General features: G+C 37.4%; 1 protein-coding gene across 23 annotated transcripts in view; it reads left to right on the top strand.

Annotated features, from left to right (window-relative positions):
- FIP1L1 (factor interacting with PAPOLA and CPSF1) overlaps positions 1-19417 on the top strand; it is an 85775-nt gene that overhangs the window by 8715 nt on the left and 57643 nt on the right. For 12 of the 23 annotated variants that reach the window (XM_073017383.1, XM_073017381.1, XM_073017375.1 and 9 more), the window contains 5 exons: positions 254-357; positions 6594-6658; positions 7270-7377; positions 7755-7885; positions 8175-8243. In XM_073017383.1, the coding sequence (XP_072873484.1) occupies positions 254-357; positions 6594-6658; positions 7270-7377; positions 7755-7885; positions 8175-8243 (477 nt within the window). The remainder of the gene's footprint in view (positions 1-253; positions 358-6593; positions 6659-7269; positions 7378-7754; positions 7886-8174; positions 8244-19417) is intronic. The other 11 variants (XM_073017386.1, XM_073017385.1, XM_073017380.1 and 8 more) reach the window with 1 other exon arrangement.

Here is a 19417-nt window from a genome sequence, read left to right as displayed (position 1 = left end):
TTAGTTGGGCATGGTGGTAGGCATCTGTAATCCTAGTTACTCTAGAGGCTGAGGCAGGAGAATTGCTTGAACCTGGGAGGCGGAGGTTGCAGTGAGCTGAGATCACAACACTGCACTCAAGCCTGGGAGACAAAGTGAGACTCTGTCTCAAGAAAGAAGAAAGAAAAAAACCCAGGGTGGTTACTTTTTTTAGGTATTAGTATTAGATGTTGAAATGGATTATTGAATGTATAATTTGTTTATGTTCATGTAGAAAGTGACTGAGACTGAAGATGATAGTGATAGTGACAGCGATGATGATGAAGATGATGTTCATGTCACTATAGGAGACATTAAAACGGGAGCACCACAGTATGGGTATGTTATTTTTTAGTAAGTAACAATTGTGTAAACGCTATATAGCAAAGAGTGTGCCTATATTAATCTCTCAGTGGTTGATTCCATTGTTTTTACGTTTTTCTATTTTAACATAAAAGAACTCTTGTTAAAGTTTCATCATGAAGATACTTCTTTCCTAAAATAAAGTTAACTGATTAGGCAAAGGTACATGGAAGCAGCAGTTTTTCATCCTGAATTTAAAGTGCTTTCATGAAAGAACTGAGTACTAGGCCAGTCATGGAGGTTCATGCCTGTAACCCCAGGACTTTGGGAGGCTAAGGTGGGTGAATCACCTGAGGTCAGGAGTTCAAGACCAGCCTGACCAACATGGTGAAACCTCATCTCTACTAAAAATACAAAAATTAGCCAGGCGTGGTGGTGGGTGCCTGTAATCCCAGCTACTCGGAGGCTAAGGCAGGAGAATCACTTGAACCTGGTAGGTGGAGGTTGCAGTGAGCCCAGATCGAGCCACTGCACTCCAGCCTGGATAATAGTGAGACTCTGTCTCAAGGGAAAAAAAAAATACTATAAATTCTTTGTTTAGAATTAGAAATCCTTAAATTGTAATTTGTATCTGTGCTTATTGTTTCGCTTTATTACTTGTCCAGACCTGAGTTTAGGTTTTTAATTTTTTTGTCCAATAAAAACAATATCAAAAGTATTTCTTTTTGTTGTTAATAGTGTTTTCAGGTTTTTAATTCTCCTGTAGGCCTTTTAGGCCAATGTTTGTCTCAAATTTTGTTTTCTATAAACTGGACCAAGTGAATGGACTGTCATTGACGCATTGAACACATAAAGAATCTTACAGAAAGATTGGAAGGGAAATGCATTGAAGTACGAATTGTGATTTAGTTACAATAGGAGAATAAGAGTCAATGTGTTTTGTTTTTCAGATTGGCTGTATAATGTTGTTATAGCTTGTGCATTGGAAACATAAAATACATTAATTTCACTGTAGTTCATTAAGCAACCTCATCTGGAATCAACCAGTATATACAAAACTATTGTTAAACATTTTATTAGTAGGGTCATTTGTTTTCAAAAGTCATTTCAGGAAGCTTAAAGCCAGTTCAGTTATTGTCATAGTCAGTTTTGTATTATAGTAATGATACATGTACCCATGTAATTTTAAAATCCTAGTACCTTTTTAGGGAACAGAGTAAAGAGGCTAGTTTTTCGTGTTAGGGGTGCATATTCTAAATGTGCTCCTCATTCTCATTTGGGAAAGTAAATAATTACTTAATGAGAAAGTTGGGCTTATACGGTAGTACTAGTAGGGCTTTCTGCTAATAATAGGCCTTTACTGTCTGTATTAGGCAAAAGAAACACTTATATAAAATTGTAATAATTGCATGTTCATTAAATATTATATAAAATTATTTGTACTTGCAAGTTACAGAACAATTTGAAGCAAATGACAATTTTTTTGGATTATGAATGGTACCTTTTTTTGGTAGAAATTGCACTCAAATATTAAATATATGTGGACTTTCATAGTACCTTACTAAACTTTATTTCTTACAGCAGTTTTCAGTTTTATGCATTGTAATTATGTTTATACATATTTATTACCTTTAGACACTTTAGATTTCTATAGAGTAGAAACCATTGTATTCAAAACTCTTCAAAAAAACAGGAAACTGATTTATGAATTTTTCTCTTCTTCACATTGCCTTAAATATAGTAAGTGTGCCGTAAATGGTTATTGACTAAATAAACTGAATGTTATTTAGTTACAGTTGTCTCTGAAGGTTTTTTCCCCTTAGACATTTGATTATGAAAATTTTCCAATACTCTCAAAAGTTGAAGGAACTGACCTGTGACTGCTCATTTACCCATCACCTAGATTATACAATATGCATTTTGCTTTGTTTGCTCGAACTCATATCCCTCTATCTATGCCTTTACCCATTTATCAGTTGATTTATTTTTTATTCATTTTATGAATTTCCAAAGTAAAGTACAAGTATTTGTGAAGAGTGTAAAGTTGCTTAACCTCTGTATTTCAGGGTATATCCCTTGAAAACAAAGTCCGTGAGAAAATGAAATTTGATAAACATTTACTTATGCGCAGCGTTTTCAGAAGCAAATTTAAAGAGCAAACTGTGTTAAAGGAATAGTACTGAATTGTTTATTGTAAATTGTTACAGGTTGTTTTTTTAGGTAACATACCTTTGTTACAAGTTCGTTTTATATGTGTGTAAGGTATGAAGAAAACCAAGTCTTAAAGTAGGAATAATTTATCTTGGAAAGTAGTTCGTTACCTATATCTGTGAGATTCATCCATTTATATACTCAATAAATACTTTTTAAAGGCATAATTTATTTGGCACTGTGTTAAGTAGCAAAGATAATGTGCCTTTATTAAACCATCTATGATCATTTCATTATTATATTTTTTTTACATTTACCGTGCTACAAAAGAACTCTTGGTAAAATCATCATGAAATTTCCTGGAGTCAACAAATTAGATAGAGTTACATGAAAGCAGCAATTTTTTTATTTGTGAATATATTAATTGATGAGAATACAAGAAGTTATTATTTTCCAGAGGTAGTGAGGAAAACAGACATGTGAGTAAATATTTTCAGTGCAACATAAGTGCTACAATAGAAACATGTACAAAGTGATTAGAAAAGTTTGAGAGTTGCTGAAAGCCTACAGGTGTTGAAGAGAAGATCCCAGAGGTGACATTTGAATTTGAATAATTTTTGAGATGGGAGACAGTGGTTTTTAGGTGGAGGACACTGCTTAAAAATAAATGTAGTAGATGCATGGCTTGGAGGAAGTACATGGCTGGAGGGTAAGGTAGATGAAAAGAGATGGTTGAAATCACTTATGAAAGGAGTTAGGATGCATTTGCTATGTCTTTGTAGACCTTGCAAGGTTGTCCAACCAGCCAACGTTATGTTGTTGTTGTTGTTGTTCTGTTTTGGTTTGTTTTAGGCTTTTAGCTGCCCAAAGCCGTGGTTTTTAGTTTCTGTCTCGAGTGATAAGTGGAAAAGAGGATTGATGAAGGGGCTTTACTGGCCTAACCAGAACAGAAACTGAGGACCTATGACTGTATTCTCTCACTTAGACACCCCGATTAGGTTTTTAGATAGATCATATTATTTGAAAAGGTATTACCTTTAGACACTTTAGATTTCTATAGAGTAGAAACCATTGTAGCATCAGTAGTTGAGATGGGTTAGATGGAGAGACATTGACTAATAGATGTGAAGTAGTTGTCCAGGTGAGATGATAATCTAGATTAAGGCAGCAGTAGTAGAGAGATGAATGGGAAAATAGTATATTTGAATATTTGAGAAACAAATATAGTCAGACATGTGGTATACACCTGTAGTCCCATGGACTTGGGAGGCTGAGGTAGGAGGATCGCTTGAGCCTTGGAGTTTCAGGGCAGCCTGGGCCATATAGTAAGATCTTGTCTCAAAGAATAAAAAGAAAGAAATAACAAATAACATGGATAACTGGTTGGTTGTGGATGGAGGAGGAGATAAAGGGACTTAAAGATTTCTAGAGCAGTTAATTGGGTCCAGGTGGGCACTACTCCTCCCACCTCCCACAAAATAGATTCATTTGACATGTTTATTTTGAAGTTCCTATAGAAAATCCAAGTATAGGATCTAGCATTTAGAGTGGTCTGAGAGTTCATGGGGATCTATTGGACATTATATCAAATTTGCCTCTGCAAATTTTCATACCACTAAGCTTCTCTACGCAGAATGAATACAAAGGCTTGTGGCTTGAAAAAGAGAAATGATGTTTTAAAAGGCAGAATGGGGAATAGAAAGTAGCTAGATGGAAAGCAAAGAAGCTCATCTATTGAAGACTTAGGGCTAAGCCTTTTATAAAAATGCCATTTTATTCTATAGCAGTCCTGTAAGAGAACAGTTTAGAGAAAATCCTTTTCTCTAGTCTTTTTTCATATGTAGATAGCACTAAGTCACTTTTGCTGAATTTGGATTGTTAAAATGTAAACATCGTGAAGGCAGGGACCAAATTTGTCCAGCTCCTCATACTTTTTCCTTAGCCTAGAATCATACCTGACATGGTTTTGGTGCTCAGTAAGCATTACATGAATTAATAAGTCTATAAAGTGATTATTTCAAGTTGGTGACGATAGTACTGCTTGACAGTAATATTTGGTCCACTTTGTAATTCTTACATTTCTAGCTGTGAAGCTACAATTACTTGATACAATTACTTAAAACATTTTATTGCATTTACATTTTTCCTTTTTAAGTGGAAAAGAAAAATGACAGTGCAAATGTAACTCAACCTAAGTCTTACATTTAGTACATTAGAGACAAAAGATGGAAGTAATTATTATTAGACCCAAAGCAGTGAATCTAAAGTCCAGATGGCTGAACTTCTGAGAGAAAAGAACCAAATATGTCACATGAATATAAAGTGAGAAATATATCATTGAAAATACCTATGACTTGAGGTCTTACTGGTATCTTTTTTTTTTTTTTTTTGAGACGGAGTCTCGCTCTGTGGCCCAGGCTGGAGTGCAGTGGCGTGTTCTCGGCTCACTGCAAGCTCTGCCTCCCGAGTTCATGCCATTGCCCTGCCTCAGCCTCCTGAGTAGCTGGGACTACAGGTGCCCGCCACCACGCCTGGCTAATTTTTTCTATTTTTTAGTAGAGAGGAAGTTTCACCGTATTAGCCAGGATGGTCTCGATCTCCTGACCTCGTGATTTGCCCGTCTCAGCCTCCCAAAGTGCTGGGATTACAGGTGTGAGCCATCGCCTGCTGTCTTACTGATATCTTTTTGTTCAGTGGGAGTTGGTCCTTCTTTGCCCATTCCTGTTTTCTTCTAATTTCCCTAGTAACAGAAAAGTCTATTTTAATTAGTATATTTGATAATACTACGCATATATAAGAATCCATTATATAAAAAAAGTAAAGAACTATCTGTAACCCCTTACAGAAAATTTATATGAGGCTCATTTATACAAGTATAAATGCAATGAAATATTCAAATAATTATATACGAGTCTTAGATGTCTTGGCCAAGATTACACTAACAACTGACAAAACATTTGAATGTGGATTGGTCCAACTTCAGAAATTTTTTTCTTTATCACTGTGTATTATATTACATCTAAAAAGGTGCAGCTTAATACTTTTTTCAAATATATGCATTCATGTAACTACAACCAGATCAAGATACGAAACATGATTGGCATCCTAGAAGTTTCTCTCATTTTTCCTCTTGGTCATTAACCACCCACCACCGGTAAACACTGTTCTGCTTTCATGCTAGACTTATTTTTGAATTTCATGACAATAAATTTCTATTATAGACTCCATGAATGGTTGAAAAAGGAGTTATTAACAATATCAACTGCGGGAAGAACTGAAAGGCCACTGGATTTAACAACAAGTTGGAGGAATTTTACTTATGCTTAAGATTGCTGTATGTGGCCGGGCGCGGTGGCTCAAGCCTGTAATCCCAGCACTTTGGGAGGCCGAGACGGGCGGATCACGAGGTCAGGAGATCGAGACCATCCTGGCTAACACGGTGAAACCCCGTCTCTACTAAAAATACAAAAAACTAGCCGGGCGAGGTGGCGGGCGCCTGTAGTCCCAGCTACTCCAGAGGCTGAGGCAGGAGAATGGCGTAAACCCGGGAGGCGGAGCTTGCAGTGAGCTGAGATCCGGCCACTGCACTCCAGTCCGGGCTACAGAGCAAGACTCCGTCTCAAAAAAAAAAAAAAAAAAAAAAAAAAAAGATTGCTGTATGTGTAATAACTGGCAGGCAAGGAAATGAAGAAAAGGGGTATAAACTATGTTTCCCTTCTTAGCCTTATTTCTTGTGAAGTTTGTTGCAGTAGAATGTTGAGTTAGTGGCAAAGAGATTTTTGAAATGGAAACAAGTCAGTTATTTTTTTTTTTTTTAATGTTTTTGCCTTTTATTGAGCAAGTGACTTTAGAAACTAGTTTAAAATGTTTTTTTAAATGTGTGTTAGCTGGGCACGGTGGCTCACTCTTGTAATCTCAGCATTTTGGGAAGCCAAGGCGGGAGGATTGCTTGAGCTCAGGAGGTCGAGACCAGCCTGGACGACATGCTGTGAGATCTCATCTCATCTATCCAAAATTTAAAAAATAAAAACAAATTATAAAAAATAGAAAAATAAAAATAGAAATATTACTGCTTTGTTTAAGCTTTTCAGGATAATGTTTGGTTTTTTGTTTGTTTTTAGGAGTTATGGTACAGCACCTGTAAATCTTAACATCAAGACAGGAGGAAGAGTTTATGGAACTACAGGTAAAGTTTGTATTTTCTGTTGCATCAGTAGGGAAATAAGGCACATATCTTAAATAGGTCTTAATCACTTTTTTTTAGTGGGAGACAGAGTCTGACTTTGTCACCCAGACTGGAGTACAGTGGCGCAATCTTAGTTCACTGCACCCTCCATCTTCCAGGCTCAAACCAACCTCCCACTTCACCTTCTCAAATAGCTGGGACTGTGGGCGTGCGACCAGGTCTCGCCATGTTGTTCAGGCTGTTTTAGAACTTTTGAGCTTAAGTGATCTGCCTGCCTTGGCCTCCCAGACTGTTGGGATTCCAAGTGTGCACTGCTGCGCCTGGCCAAGGTGATAATATAATAGCTCTTTTTAAAGGTAATTTTTGACCATACATCACAGGGACTGGTAAATTTTTTCTGTAAATAGTCCAGTAGCACGTATTTTAGGCTCTGCTTTGTTTGGAATGCTTGCCAGGTTTTTTGCCAGGGATAGTAAAAAAATGTTTGTTTTCTGTTTGTGTGTGTATGTGTGCCAGGAATAGTAAAAAGGTGTTTATATTTTCTGTTTGTGTATGGTATGTCCCAGCTTCTTGCAAGTGTAGCTCCTTCATTTTGTAATTTTATAAAACAGGAACAAAAGTCAAAGGAGTAGACCTTGATGCACCTGGAAGCATTAATGGAGTTCCACTCTTAGAGGTAGATTTGGATTCTTTTGAAGATAAACCATGGCGTAAACCTGGTAAGACTGTTGTGGATTATATTAATTTCAATATTTTTAGTGTAAAGTCATCAGAAAATTTTTTGAGCATCAATTTAAAATTTTATTTTTTCATTATAATTTTAATTGTCTTAAGCAAATGATGAGTAATAGTGACTTGGATTATTAAATCTTACTGGTGGCCTCATATTACTTAAAATGTAGACTTATTGTTTATTACAATGACATTTCTAAAGAAATAATTTGATCAAAAATTTTATAGTCTTTTTGCCACCGTAAATGATAGAGTGATAACTGATAGAACTCTAAATTTGTATTTTTATAGTTTAGTATATTTTTGATGCTGCTTAAAAATAGAGCTGAAATATTTGTACACTAAAGATGTGTTTTATCTTTAGGTGCTGATCTTTCTGATTATTTTAATTATGGGTTTAATGAAGATACCTGGAAAGCTTACTGTGAAAAACAAAAGAGGATACGAATGGGACTTGAAGTTATACCAGTAACTTCTACTACAAATAAAATTACGGTAATTAATAAATACTCCGGAATACCCTTGGCTTGTCTACTGTCCCATTTTTACTCCCCAAATAAATCACTTCCCTATAAAAGTGGTTAAATGATATACGATAGATTAAAAATTCCATTTTGTTTACCATGTTTGTTTTTCCCTTCCCTCCCTTTTAGAGTTTTGTATTAATGATTATCTGATGTTCTTACTTTCAAATCACAGACTAGCCACAGCTAGTTTGTCTTTATATGGCCTATTAATTAAATATTATGTGGTATCTTAATGGGGAATATGTTATTTAACTTAGGCCGAAGACTGTACTATGGAAGTTACACCAGGTGCAGAGATCCAAGATGGCAGATTCAATCTTTTTAAGGTGAATTTTAGTAAATTATCCTTGGTTGCTCTCATTTTTTGTTCTTGAGTCTGCTCCCATACCACTACTCAAGGGACAAGATTAAAGTGGAAATAGCTACCTTTTTTCCAAACCTTCAGCTTCCTGGTGACTTACAAATTTGCTGATTGTTGTTTTATCTCCACTTTTGCAAGCATGTGAATTTATAGCCTATTATACTAACAAATGCCAAGTAAAACTGTTCTTTGCTATATGTTGTGATTTCATTTTGAGTTGTAATACATGTTTGTAGGATAGAAAAGTTAGTGGCAACAGATTAAGCTCTCATTGTAGATAATACTCTAATCTTTATCAACAGAATTGGAGACTTTTTTGTTTTCTTTAAAAAAAAAAATGGTAAGGAAGTGGCATACTGTTTATCTGTATGATACTGGTAACACTGATATCATTGGTGTAATGCCCCGATAACTCAAGATAACTTCAAAAATCTTAGACATTCTCTGAGAGGCTTTAAGAACTCAACAGAATGAGATAAAGCCATTGATTTTAAAAATTGGTACTTGAAAGGAGTAGGTTTATGTGAGAGACTTTGAGGTTGATACTACAACTTGTGTATCAAGTCTGGTTTCTGGCTTCTCCATTGCATGGTATGATCACAGACCTAGTCCAAAGAATAATACTATATTGTCATAGTTCTTTTATGGAAAACTGGTTGTGTACTCTTTTTTCTTTACCTTGATGGTTGATTCTTGTATTGAATGACACTGAGATGAAGATTGGGAGTGGCTTTTAGATTGGGTTATATACTCAGGGAACTTTAGTGGACTGGAAAGAAACCTCTACTCCCCTTTTGGGTTTGCAGCCCTGTCCACCAGAATACTGCCTTATGCAGTGTGTGTGCTGTGTCTGCAGATAAACCACTCTACTGTACACAGTTCTATATAGATAATTTTATTTTTAATTTACATTCTACTTTGCATATTTGGTTCTTTTGCAAATATTTTGAAAGTGTGTGGTGATGTCTGTTGTATTTTAAAGGGTCATCAGGTTTTTTGGGTTATATTGTCTATAATGACATTGAATATATTAAACTTAACTACAATGGGTAAAAAAGTTGTCTTAATGAACTAGTTCATTAGCAGCAGTGCATTTTATTTTATTTTTTAATAGAAACGAGAACTGCCATCATAAACTGTTAGTTTCTGTATACTTTATTTTTTGTAGTAGACTTTTAAAAAGAGAATAAAAAGAAACTCCTAGGGGTCAGTCTCATTGAAGGTAGCCATTATGAATGTGTGTTTTTTATACATACTGTGTACTGAAAAACTTATTTTGAAGTTTCTTTTGGTTATGTGAGAGGAGGTCAGAGTGTTCCATTCTGATTGGATTCTGAATGAAAGATTTGAATTTGATGGGTACAGTCTTCATGGTTTTCTTGCCTTGATAGTGTGTTTAAATACTAATATGTTTGGTAGAAATACTGATTTGGGAAGAGGGTGTGTATTAAGACTATATGTGGCAAACATTTTTTCTTTATGTATATTGTGGTCTGTAAGAAATGTTGGAAATAGGGCCATAATGAGCAGGACATTGATTTTAAACTAGCCTGCAAACATTTGTGTGGCCAATAGGAAGCTGTTTGAAAGTTCCTGAGCAGTAGAATGAAGTGCAGATCTGGTTTTTAGAAAAGGAACTGGCAGCAGGATGGGCTGTAGAATGAAAGGGATATGAAATAGATAGGATTATGTTGCCATACTATAGGAATGAAATGAACTAGGGCCTGAACTCACTCACGAGGGTGAATGGGCAAAGGAGTGGATTTAAGAATTAAAATTTATTTTCATACCTACTGCAAATAGAATTTTTTCATCCTTACGTGTGAGACAACCCATCAGCCTCTTTAAGATAACTTTATTTACTTTTCATTAAATAATTTTCAAACCCAGTAACAAGTAGAATAGTACACATGAACCCTTAGCTGCTTATGCAGCTTCAACACTTAACGGTGTTTTGACATTCTTGAGGTAACAGCCTTTTATATACTTAAATATGATTAAAGTTTTACTAAAAAGCAAAATAAAGGAAAAAATTTAACAGGTGTAAAAATAAAGCTACTCATTTGGGTGCAAAAACAATTGTGTAATTATTTAATTAGAGTGAGGGGCAAGAGAGAAGTGACTAGTGGAAATAGATAATATGTATGCATGAGAAAACACTGACTACAACGTTTTCTTAAAATATTTTTTATTCATTTGTGCACGCATACATAGCTCTTTCCCCCCCGCCCCCAACTGTGAATCTATGAGCTTTGTCACCAGTTTTCTGAAATTTTACATTTACGTGTCTTGGTCTGTTTTCATCCATTGTACCAAGCACTCAGTTACACCTTCTCGATTTGGAAGCACTTATGCTTCACTTGTGGAACACTTTCTCTTTTACTTTTTTCTCTGCTTTCTGTTCTATTCTAGATAAATATTGGATATCTTCGAATGGTCTTCTAAATTTTTTTTATTGTTTTTCTCTTTTTCGTCTTTTCCATTATCTGGGAGAAATTTTTATTCTTAAAATGTTTCCACTTAGTTTTGATTTCTGCTGTTAATTTCCAAGAAAAGTTTTCTTTATTATTTAGTTGTGGCATCTTATTGTTCATGCCTACAGTAATGCAATATCTTTTTCCCCCCTCTTTCAAAGGATATTAATGATAGGCTGTTTTGTTTCTGTTAGATTTTCTTTTCCTGCATAGTCTGTTTTCTTTTTTTTTTATTTTTATTTTTTATTATTATTATACTTTAAGTTCTAGGGTACATCTGCATAACGTGCAGGTTTGTTACATATGTATACTTGTGCCATGTTGCTGTGCTGCACCCATCAACTCGTCAGCACCCATCAACTCATCATTTACATCAGGTATAACTCCCAATGCAATCCCTCCCTCCACCCCCCTCCCCATGATAGGCCCCGGTGTGTGATGTTCCCCTTCCCGAGTCCAAGTGATCTCATTGTTCAGTTCCCACCTACGAGTGAGAACATGCGGTGTTTGGTTTTCTGTTCTTGTGATAGTTTGCTAAGAATGATGGTTTCCAGCTGCATCCCTGTCCCTACAAAGGACACAAACTCATCCTTTTTTATGGCTGCATAGTATTCCATGGTGTATATGTGCCACATTTTCTTAATCCAGTCTGTCACTGATGGACATTTGGGTTGATTCCAAGTCTTTGCTATTGTGAATAGTGCCGCAATAAACATACGTGTGCATGTGTCTTTATAGCAGCATGATTTATAATCCTTTGGGTATATCCCCAGTAATGGGATGGCTGGGTCATATGGTACATCTAGTTCTAGATCCTTGAGGAATCGCCATACTGTTTTCCATAATGGTTGAACTAGTTTACAATCTCACCAACAGTGTAAAAATATTCCTATTTCTCCACATCCTCTCCAGCACCTGTTGTTTCCTGACTTTTGAATGATCGCCATTCTAACTGGTGTGAGATGGTATCTCATTGTGGTTTTGATTTGCATTTCTCTGATGGCCAGTGATGATGAGCGTTTTTTCATGTATCTGTTGGCTGTATGAATGTCTTCTTTTGAGAACTGTCTGTTCATATCCTTTGCCCACTTTTTGATGGGGTTGTTTGTTTTTTTCTTGTAAATTTGTTTGAGGTCTTTGTAGGTTCTGGATATTAGCCCTTTGTCAGATGAGTAGATTGCAAAAATGTTCTCCCATTCTGTAGGTTGCCTGTTCACTCTGATGGTAGTTTCTTTTGCTGTGCAGAAGCTCTTTAGTTTAATGAGATCCCATTTGTCAATTTTGGCTTTTGCTGCCGTTGCTTTTGGTGTTTTAGACATGAAGTCTTTGCCCATGCCTATGTCCTGAATGGTACTACCTAGGTTTTCCTCTAAGGTTTTTATGGTATTAGGTCTAACATTTAAGTCTCTAATCCATCTTGAATTAATTTTTGTATAAGGAGTAAGGAAAGGATCCAGTTTCAGCTTTCTACTTATGGCTAGCCAATTTTCCCAGCACCATTTATTAAATAGGGACTCCTTTCCCCATTTCTTGTTTCTCTCAGGTTTGTCAAAGATCAGATGGCTGTAGATGTGTGGTATTATTTCTGAGGACTCTGTTCTGTTCCATTGGTCTATATCTCTGTTTTGGTACCAGTACCATGCTGTTTTGGTTACTGTAGCCTTGTAGTATAGTTGGAAGTCAGGTAGCGTGATGCCACCAGCTTTATTGTTTTGACTTAGGATTGTCTTGGCAATGCGGGGTCTTTTTTGGTTCCATATGAACTTGAAAGCAGTTTTTTCCAATTCTGTGAAGAAACTCATTGGTAGCTTGATGGGGATGGCATTGAATCTATAAATAACCTTGGGCAGTATGGCCATTTTCACGATATTGATTCTTCCTATCCATGAGCATGGTATGTTCTTCCATTTGTTTGTGTCCTCTTTGATTTCACTGAGCAGTGGTTTGTAGTTCTCCTTGAAGAGGTCCTTTACGTCCCTTGTAAGTTGGATTCCTAGGTATTTTATTCTCTTTGAAGCAATTGTGAATGGAAGTTCATTCATGATTTGGCTCTCTGTTTGTCTGTTACTGGTGTATACGAATGCTTGTGATTTTTGCACATTAATTTTGTATCCTGAGACTTTGCTGAAGTTGCTTATCAGCTTAAGGAGATTTTGGGCTGAGACAATGGGATTTTCTAAATATACAATCATGTCATCTGCAAAGAGGGACAATTTGACTTCTTCCTTTCCTAACTGAATCCCCTTGATTTCTTTCTCTTGCCTGATTGCCCTAGCCAGAACTTCCAACACTATGTTGAATAGGAGTGGTGAGAGAGGGCATCCCTGTCTTGTGCCAGTTTTCAAAGGGAATTTTTCCAGTTTTTGCCCATTCAGTATGATATTGGCTGTGGGTTTGTCATAAATAGCTCTTATTATTTTGAGGTACGTTCCATCAATACCGAATTTATTGAACGTTTTTAGCATGAAGGGCTGCTGAATTTTGTCGAAGGCATTTTCTGCATCTATTGAGATAATCATGTGGTTCTTGTCTTTGGTTCTGTTTATATGCTGGATTATGTTTATTGATTTGCGAATGTTGAACCAGCCTTGCATCCCAGGGATGAAGCCCACTTGATCATAGTGGATAAGCTTTTTGATGTGCTGCTGAATCCGGTTTGCCAGTATTTTATTGAGGATTTTTGCATCGATGTTCATCAGGGATATTGGTCTAAAATTCTCTTTTTTTGTTGTGTCTCTGTCAGGCTTTGGTATCAGGATGATGTTGGCCTCATAAAATGAGTTAGGGAGGATTCCCTCTTTTTCTATTGATTGGAATAGTTTCAGAAGGAATGGTACCAGCTCCTCCTTGTACCTCTGGTAGAATTCAGCTGTGAATCCATCTGGTCCTGGACTTTTTTTGGTTGGTAGGCTATTAATTATTGCCTCAATTTCAGAGCCTACTATTGGTCTATTCAGGGATTCAACTTCTTCCTGGTTTAGTCTTGGAAGAGTGTAAGTGTCCAGGAAATTATCCATTTCTTCTAGATTTTCTAGTTTATTTGCGTAGAGGTGTTTATAGTATTCTCTGATGGTAGTTTGTATTTCTGTGGGGTCGGTGGTGATATCCCCTTTATCATTTTTAATTGCGTCGATTTGATTCTTCTCTCTTTTATTCTTTATTAGTCTTGCTAGTGGTCTGTCAATTTTGTTGATCTTTTCAAAAAACCAACTCCTGGATTCATTGATTTTTTGGAGGGTTTTTTGTGTCTCTATCTCCTTCAGTTCTGCTCTGATCTTAGTTATTTCTTGCCTTCTGCTAGCTTTCGAATGTGTTTGCTCTTGCTTCTCTAGTTCTTTTAATTGTGATGTTAGAGTGTCAATTTTAGATCTTTCCTGCCTTCACTTATGGGCATTTAGTGCTATAAATTTCCCTCTACACACTGCTTTAAATGTGTCCCAGAGATTCTGGTATGTTGTATCTTTGTTCTCACTGGTTTCAAAGAACATCTTTATTTCTGCCTTCATTTCGTTATGTACCCAGTAGTCATTCAGGAGCAGGTTGTTCAGTTTCCATGTAGTTGAGTGGTTTTGATTGAGTTTCTTAGTCCTGAGTTCTAGTTTGATTGCACTGTGGTCTGAGAGACAGTTTGTTATAATTTCTGTTCTTGTACATTTGCTGAGGAGTGTTTTACTTCCAATTATGTGGTCAATTTTGGAATAAGTGCGATGTGGTGCTGAGAAGAATGTATATTCTGTTGATTCGGGGTGGAGAGTTCTATAGATGTCTATTAGGTCTGCTTGCTGCAGAGATGAGTTCAATTCCTGGATATCGTTGTTAACTTTCTGTCTTCTTGATCTGTCTAATGTTGACAGTGGAGTGTTGAAGTCTCCCATTATTATTGTATGGGAGTCTAAGTCTCTTTGTAAGTCTCTAAGGACTTGCTTTATGAATCTGGGTGCTCCTGTATTGGGTGCATATATATTTAGGATAGCTCTTCCTGTTGAATTGATCCCTTTACCATTATGTAATGGCCTTCTTTGTCTCTTTTGATCTTTGATGGTTTAAAGTGTGTTTTATCAGAGACTAGTATTGCAACCCCTACTTTTTTTTGTTCTCCATTTGCTTGGTAAATCTTCCTCCATCCCTTTATTTTGAGCCTATGTATGTCTCTGCGTGTGAGATGGGTCTCCTGAATACAGCAGACTGATGGGCCTTGACTCTTTATCCACTTTGCCAGTCTGTGTCTTTTAAGTAGACCATTTAGTCCATTTACATTTAAGGTTAATATTGTTATGTGTGATCTTGATCCTGCCATTATGATATTAACTGGTTATTTTGCTCGTTAGTTGATGCAGTTTCTTCCTAGCCTCGATGGTCTTTACATTTTGGCATGTTTTTGCAATGGCTGGTACCGGTTGTTCCTTTCCATGTTTAGTGCTTCCTTCAGGGTCTCTTGTAAGGCAGACCTAGTGGTGACAAAATCTCTAAGCATTTGCTTATCTGTAAAGGATTTTATTTCTCCTTCACTTATGAAACTTAGTTTGACTGGATATGAAATTCTGGGCTTAAAATTCTTTTCTTTAAGAATGTTGAATATTGGCCCCCACTCTCTTCTGGCTTGAAGAGTTTCTGCCGAGAGATCTGCTGTTAGTCTGATGGGCTTCCCTTTGTGGGTAACCCGACCTTTCTCTCTGGCTGCCCTTAAGATTTTTTCCTTCATTTCAACTTTGGTGAATCTGGCAATTATGTGTCTTGGAGTTGCTCTTCTCGAGGAGTATCTTTGTGGCGTTTTCTGTATTTCCTGGATTTGAATGTTGGCCTGCCCTACTAGGTTGGGGAAGTTCTCCTGTATGATATCCTGAAGAGTGTTTTCCAACTTGGTTCCATTTTCCTCCTCACTTTCAGGCACCCCAGTCAGACGTAGATTTGGTCTTTTTACGTAATCCCATACTTCTTGCAGGCTTTGTTCATTTCTTTTTCTTCTTTTTTCTTTTGGTTTCTCTTCTCGCTTCATTTCATTCATTTGATCCTTATTCGCTGATACTCTTTCTTCCAGTTGATCGAGTCGGTTATTGAAGCTTGTGCATTTGTCACGTATTTCTCGTGTCATGGTTTTCATCTCTTTCATTTCGTTTATGACCTTCTCTGCATTAATTACTCTAGCTATCAATTCTTCCACTTTTTTTTCAAGATTTTTTGTTTCTTTGAGCTGGGTACGTAATTCCTCCTTTAGCTCTGAGAAGTTTGATGGACTGAAGCCTTCTTCTCTCATCTCGTCAAAGTCATTCTCCGTCCAGCTTTGATCTGTTGCTGGCGATGAGCTGCGCTCCTTTGCCGGGGGAGATGTGCTCTTATTTTTTGAATTTCCAGCTTTTCTGCCCTGCTTTTTCCCCATCTTTGTGGTTTTATCTGCCTCTGGTCTTTGATAATGGTGACGTACTGATGGGGTTTTGGTGTAGGTGTCCTTCGTGTTTGATAGTTTTCCTTCTAACAATCAGGACCCTCAGCTGTAGGTCTGTTGGAGATTGCTTGAGGTCCACTCCAGACCCTGTTTGCCTGGGTATCAGCAGCAGAGGCTGCAGAAGATAGAATATTGCTGAACAGCGAGTGTACCTGTCTGATTCTTACTTTGGAAGCTTCCTCTCAGGGGTGTACTCCACCCTGTGAGGTGTGGGGTGTCAGACTGCCCCTAGTAGGGGATGTCTCCCAGTTAGGCTACTCAGGGGTCAGGGACCCACTTGAGCAGGCAGTCTGTCCGTTCTCAGATCTCAACCTCCGTGTTGGGAGATCCACTGCTCTCTTCAAAGCTGTCAGAGAGAGTCGTTTGCGCCTGCAGAGGTTTCTGCTGCTTTTTTTGTTGTTTACTGTGCCCTGTCCCCAGAGGTGGAGTCTACAGAGACAAGCAGGTTTCCTTGAGTTGCTGTGAGCTCCACCCAGTTCGAGCTTCTCAGTGGCTTTGTTTACCTACTTAAGCCTCAGCATGGTGGGCGCCCCTCCCCCAGCCTGGCTGCTGCCTTGCCGGTAGATCGCAGACTGCTGTGCTAGCAATGAGGGGGGCTCTGTGGGCGTGGGACCCTCCCGGTCAGGTGTGGGATATAATCTCTTGGTGTGCCCGTTTGCTTAAAGCGCAGTATTGGGGTGGGAGTTACCCGATTTTCCAGGTGTTGTGTGTCTCAGTTCCCCTGGCTAGGAAAAGGGATTCCCTTCCCCCTGTGCTTCCCAGGTGAGGTGATGCCTCACCCTGCTTCAGCTCTGGCTGGTCGGGCTGCAGCAGCTGACCAGCACCGATTGTCTGGCACTCCCTAGTGAGATGAACCTAGTACCTCAGTTGAAAATGCAGAAATCACCGGTCTTCTGTGTCGCTGGAGCTGGGAGTTGGAGACTGGAGCTGTTCCTATTCGGCCATCTTGCTCCTGCATAGTCTGTTTTCAACTTGATCATTTTAGTTAGTACTTTTTGCTTCTGAGTTTGACTTTTCTGAGATGTTTGTTGATTGTGGGCCATACACTTATGTAAGGGTGTACTGCTAAAATTGATTGGAAGCTCTGTGCATCTGAATAGAACTTGCTTGACTGCAGGCTTCACGGGAGGGCTGTTTTTTCACATTCCCTGCTGTATTTTTAGGTGTTTTTCTTTTTGTGGTAATCAGATTTGTTTCAGATAAAATATTCCAGTGTTCTATCTAGAGGGTGTATACTTGGCTAATGCAAATGTTCTGGTAACTGGAGCTTCTAATTTTTGAATTTTTGAGGGTCCTGACATGATAATCATTGTCTTTGCTTTCTCATTGCTGACTTAGGATTCAGTTTTCTTTGGCCTGCTCAGTCAGTTACTATTTTTTAATCTAATTTCAAAGTTCTAAATTTTGTTGCCTTAATTTTTTTCCTATGGTTTGAAACAAAATTGTGATAATTCATTTATGGTTGTCTATTTTTCCTATTTTTGACTTTTAACGTAGTAATATTTTCATAAGTTCTTAAAAATTTTTTATAAATATAATTTAAAATGGCTACATAGTTTGTTATTTGGATACACCTTAGTTTACTTAACAAGGGGTTTTTTTTTTTTTAAGATATTGTTAGTAAAGTTAAACTTTTATAAATGAAGCTATGATAGGCAGCCAAAGGAAATTTCACAAATAATTTTAAAACTTAGTACAGTGGTAGCATAATTTGGGTGAGTATTTAGCTTCTCAAGGTTGTAGACTTAAGTTTTGTTTGGATTTGTCAGTTCTGACGTAAATTTGTTTTCAGAAAATTAGTTACAATGTCTTATGGTCATTTCTTAAGATATTAGGTCATATGAAATAATCTCATTATGTTCTGGTTAGACAAATTTTGAGTCTGTAATCTGGAGTGTAACATCTGAAGACAAACAAATGGAAAATCAAGTTGACTAGAAAGGTTCCTAGAGTAGTGGGATTGTCAGAGTTGTTTAATAGAATGAGGATATTATGAAGAATTTAAGGAAAAAAGAAAAGCTGGGAAACACAGGCAGTTTTGTGTGTTTACAAATCTGTGCCATTTTCCTAATATCTTCTCTGACCTCACCTCTCTCTTTCTGTTTTAATATCTCTTCCACATCTCTTCTCCAGTCCTTCCTGGTTCCTCCTTCCCAGTTTTTAACTGAGCATTGACTGTGCCAGGAAGTATCTTAGGCTTTGTGGGAAGGGGAGGTCACCATAATAGACATGGAGCCTATAGTCTGGACATTTATTGTGCTTAATGGGAAAATTTAGGTATTAATTAAATAATCATGCTAAAGATGATATAAACTACATGTTCTATGGAGTTTGAAGGAGTGACATTTAAGTTGATTCCCAAAGTCTGTCAAGTAACAAATATTTATTGAGTACTTATTGCGTGCCAGGTACTGTTTTAGGATGAGACATAATAATAAGGTGATGGAATTTTGTGTGTGTGTGTGTATATGTGTATATCTGTATTAATTTTTTTGATTTCTTATTTATATATCTCAGCATCACAGGGTTGAAAAGCACCTCAACAAATCCTATTAGAATAATGAGCACTCATCTTGTGGATATAGATATCACCCTGAGTAGGATTTCATTGGCATAACTGTATTTTATGATTTTGTCTTGAGACAGAATTTTGCTCTTGGTGCCCATGCTGGAGTGCAATGGTGTGATCTTGGCTCACTGCAACCTCCACCTCCTGGGTTCAAGTGATTCTTCTGCCTCAGCCTCCTGATTAGCTGGGATTACAGGTGTATACCACCACATCTGGATGTTTTTGTATTTTTAGTAGAGACAGGTTTTCACCGTGTTGGCCAGGCTGGTCTCGAACTCCTGACCTCAGGTGATCCACCTGCCTCGGCCTCCTGAAGTGCTGGGATTACAGGTGTGAGCCACTGCACCCTGCCATAACTGTATTTTAGATGTTAACTTTAAGTAGGCCTTTTAAAGGAATTATGTATACAAAATAATCATTGCTATAACAGAACTTCAAAGGAAATAAAACATGGACTTCTTATAATTAGAATTACATGGTGAGGAAAAGATTCAAAAACAAATGTTTCTATGTTGAGACAAAATGAACTACAATTTGAATCTTTTTTTTCCCAAGACAGAGTCTTGCTGTCACCCAAACCAGATAAAGTGCAGTGGCGTGATCTTGACTCACTGCAACCTCCCTCTCCCGGGTTCAAGCAGTTCTCCTGCCTC

Source organism: Chlorocebus sabaeus, chromosome 7 (genome assembly GCF_047675955.1).
Source record: "Chlorocebus sabaeus isolate Y175 chromosome 7, mChlSab1.0.hap1, whole genome shotgun sequence".
In the NCBI taxonomy this organism is placed as follows: Eukaryota; Metazoa; Chordata; class Mammalia; order Primates; family Cercopithecidae; genus Chlorocebus; species Chlorocebus sabaeus.
The sequence above is the reverse complement of the archived record's forward strand: the minus strand, read 5'-3'. Positions and strand labels throughout refer to the sequence as shown.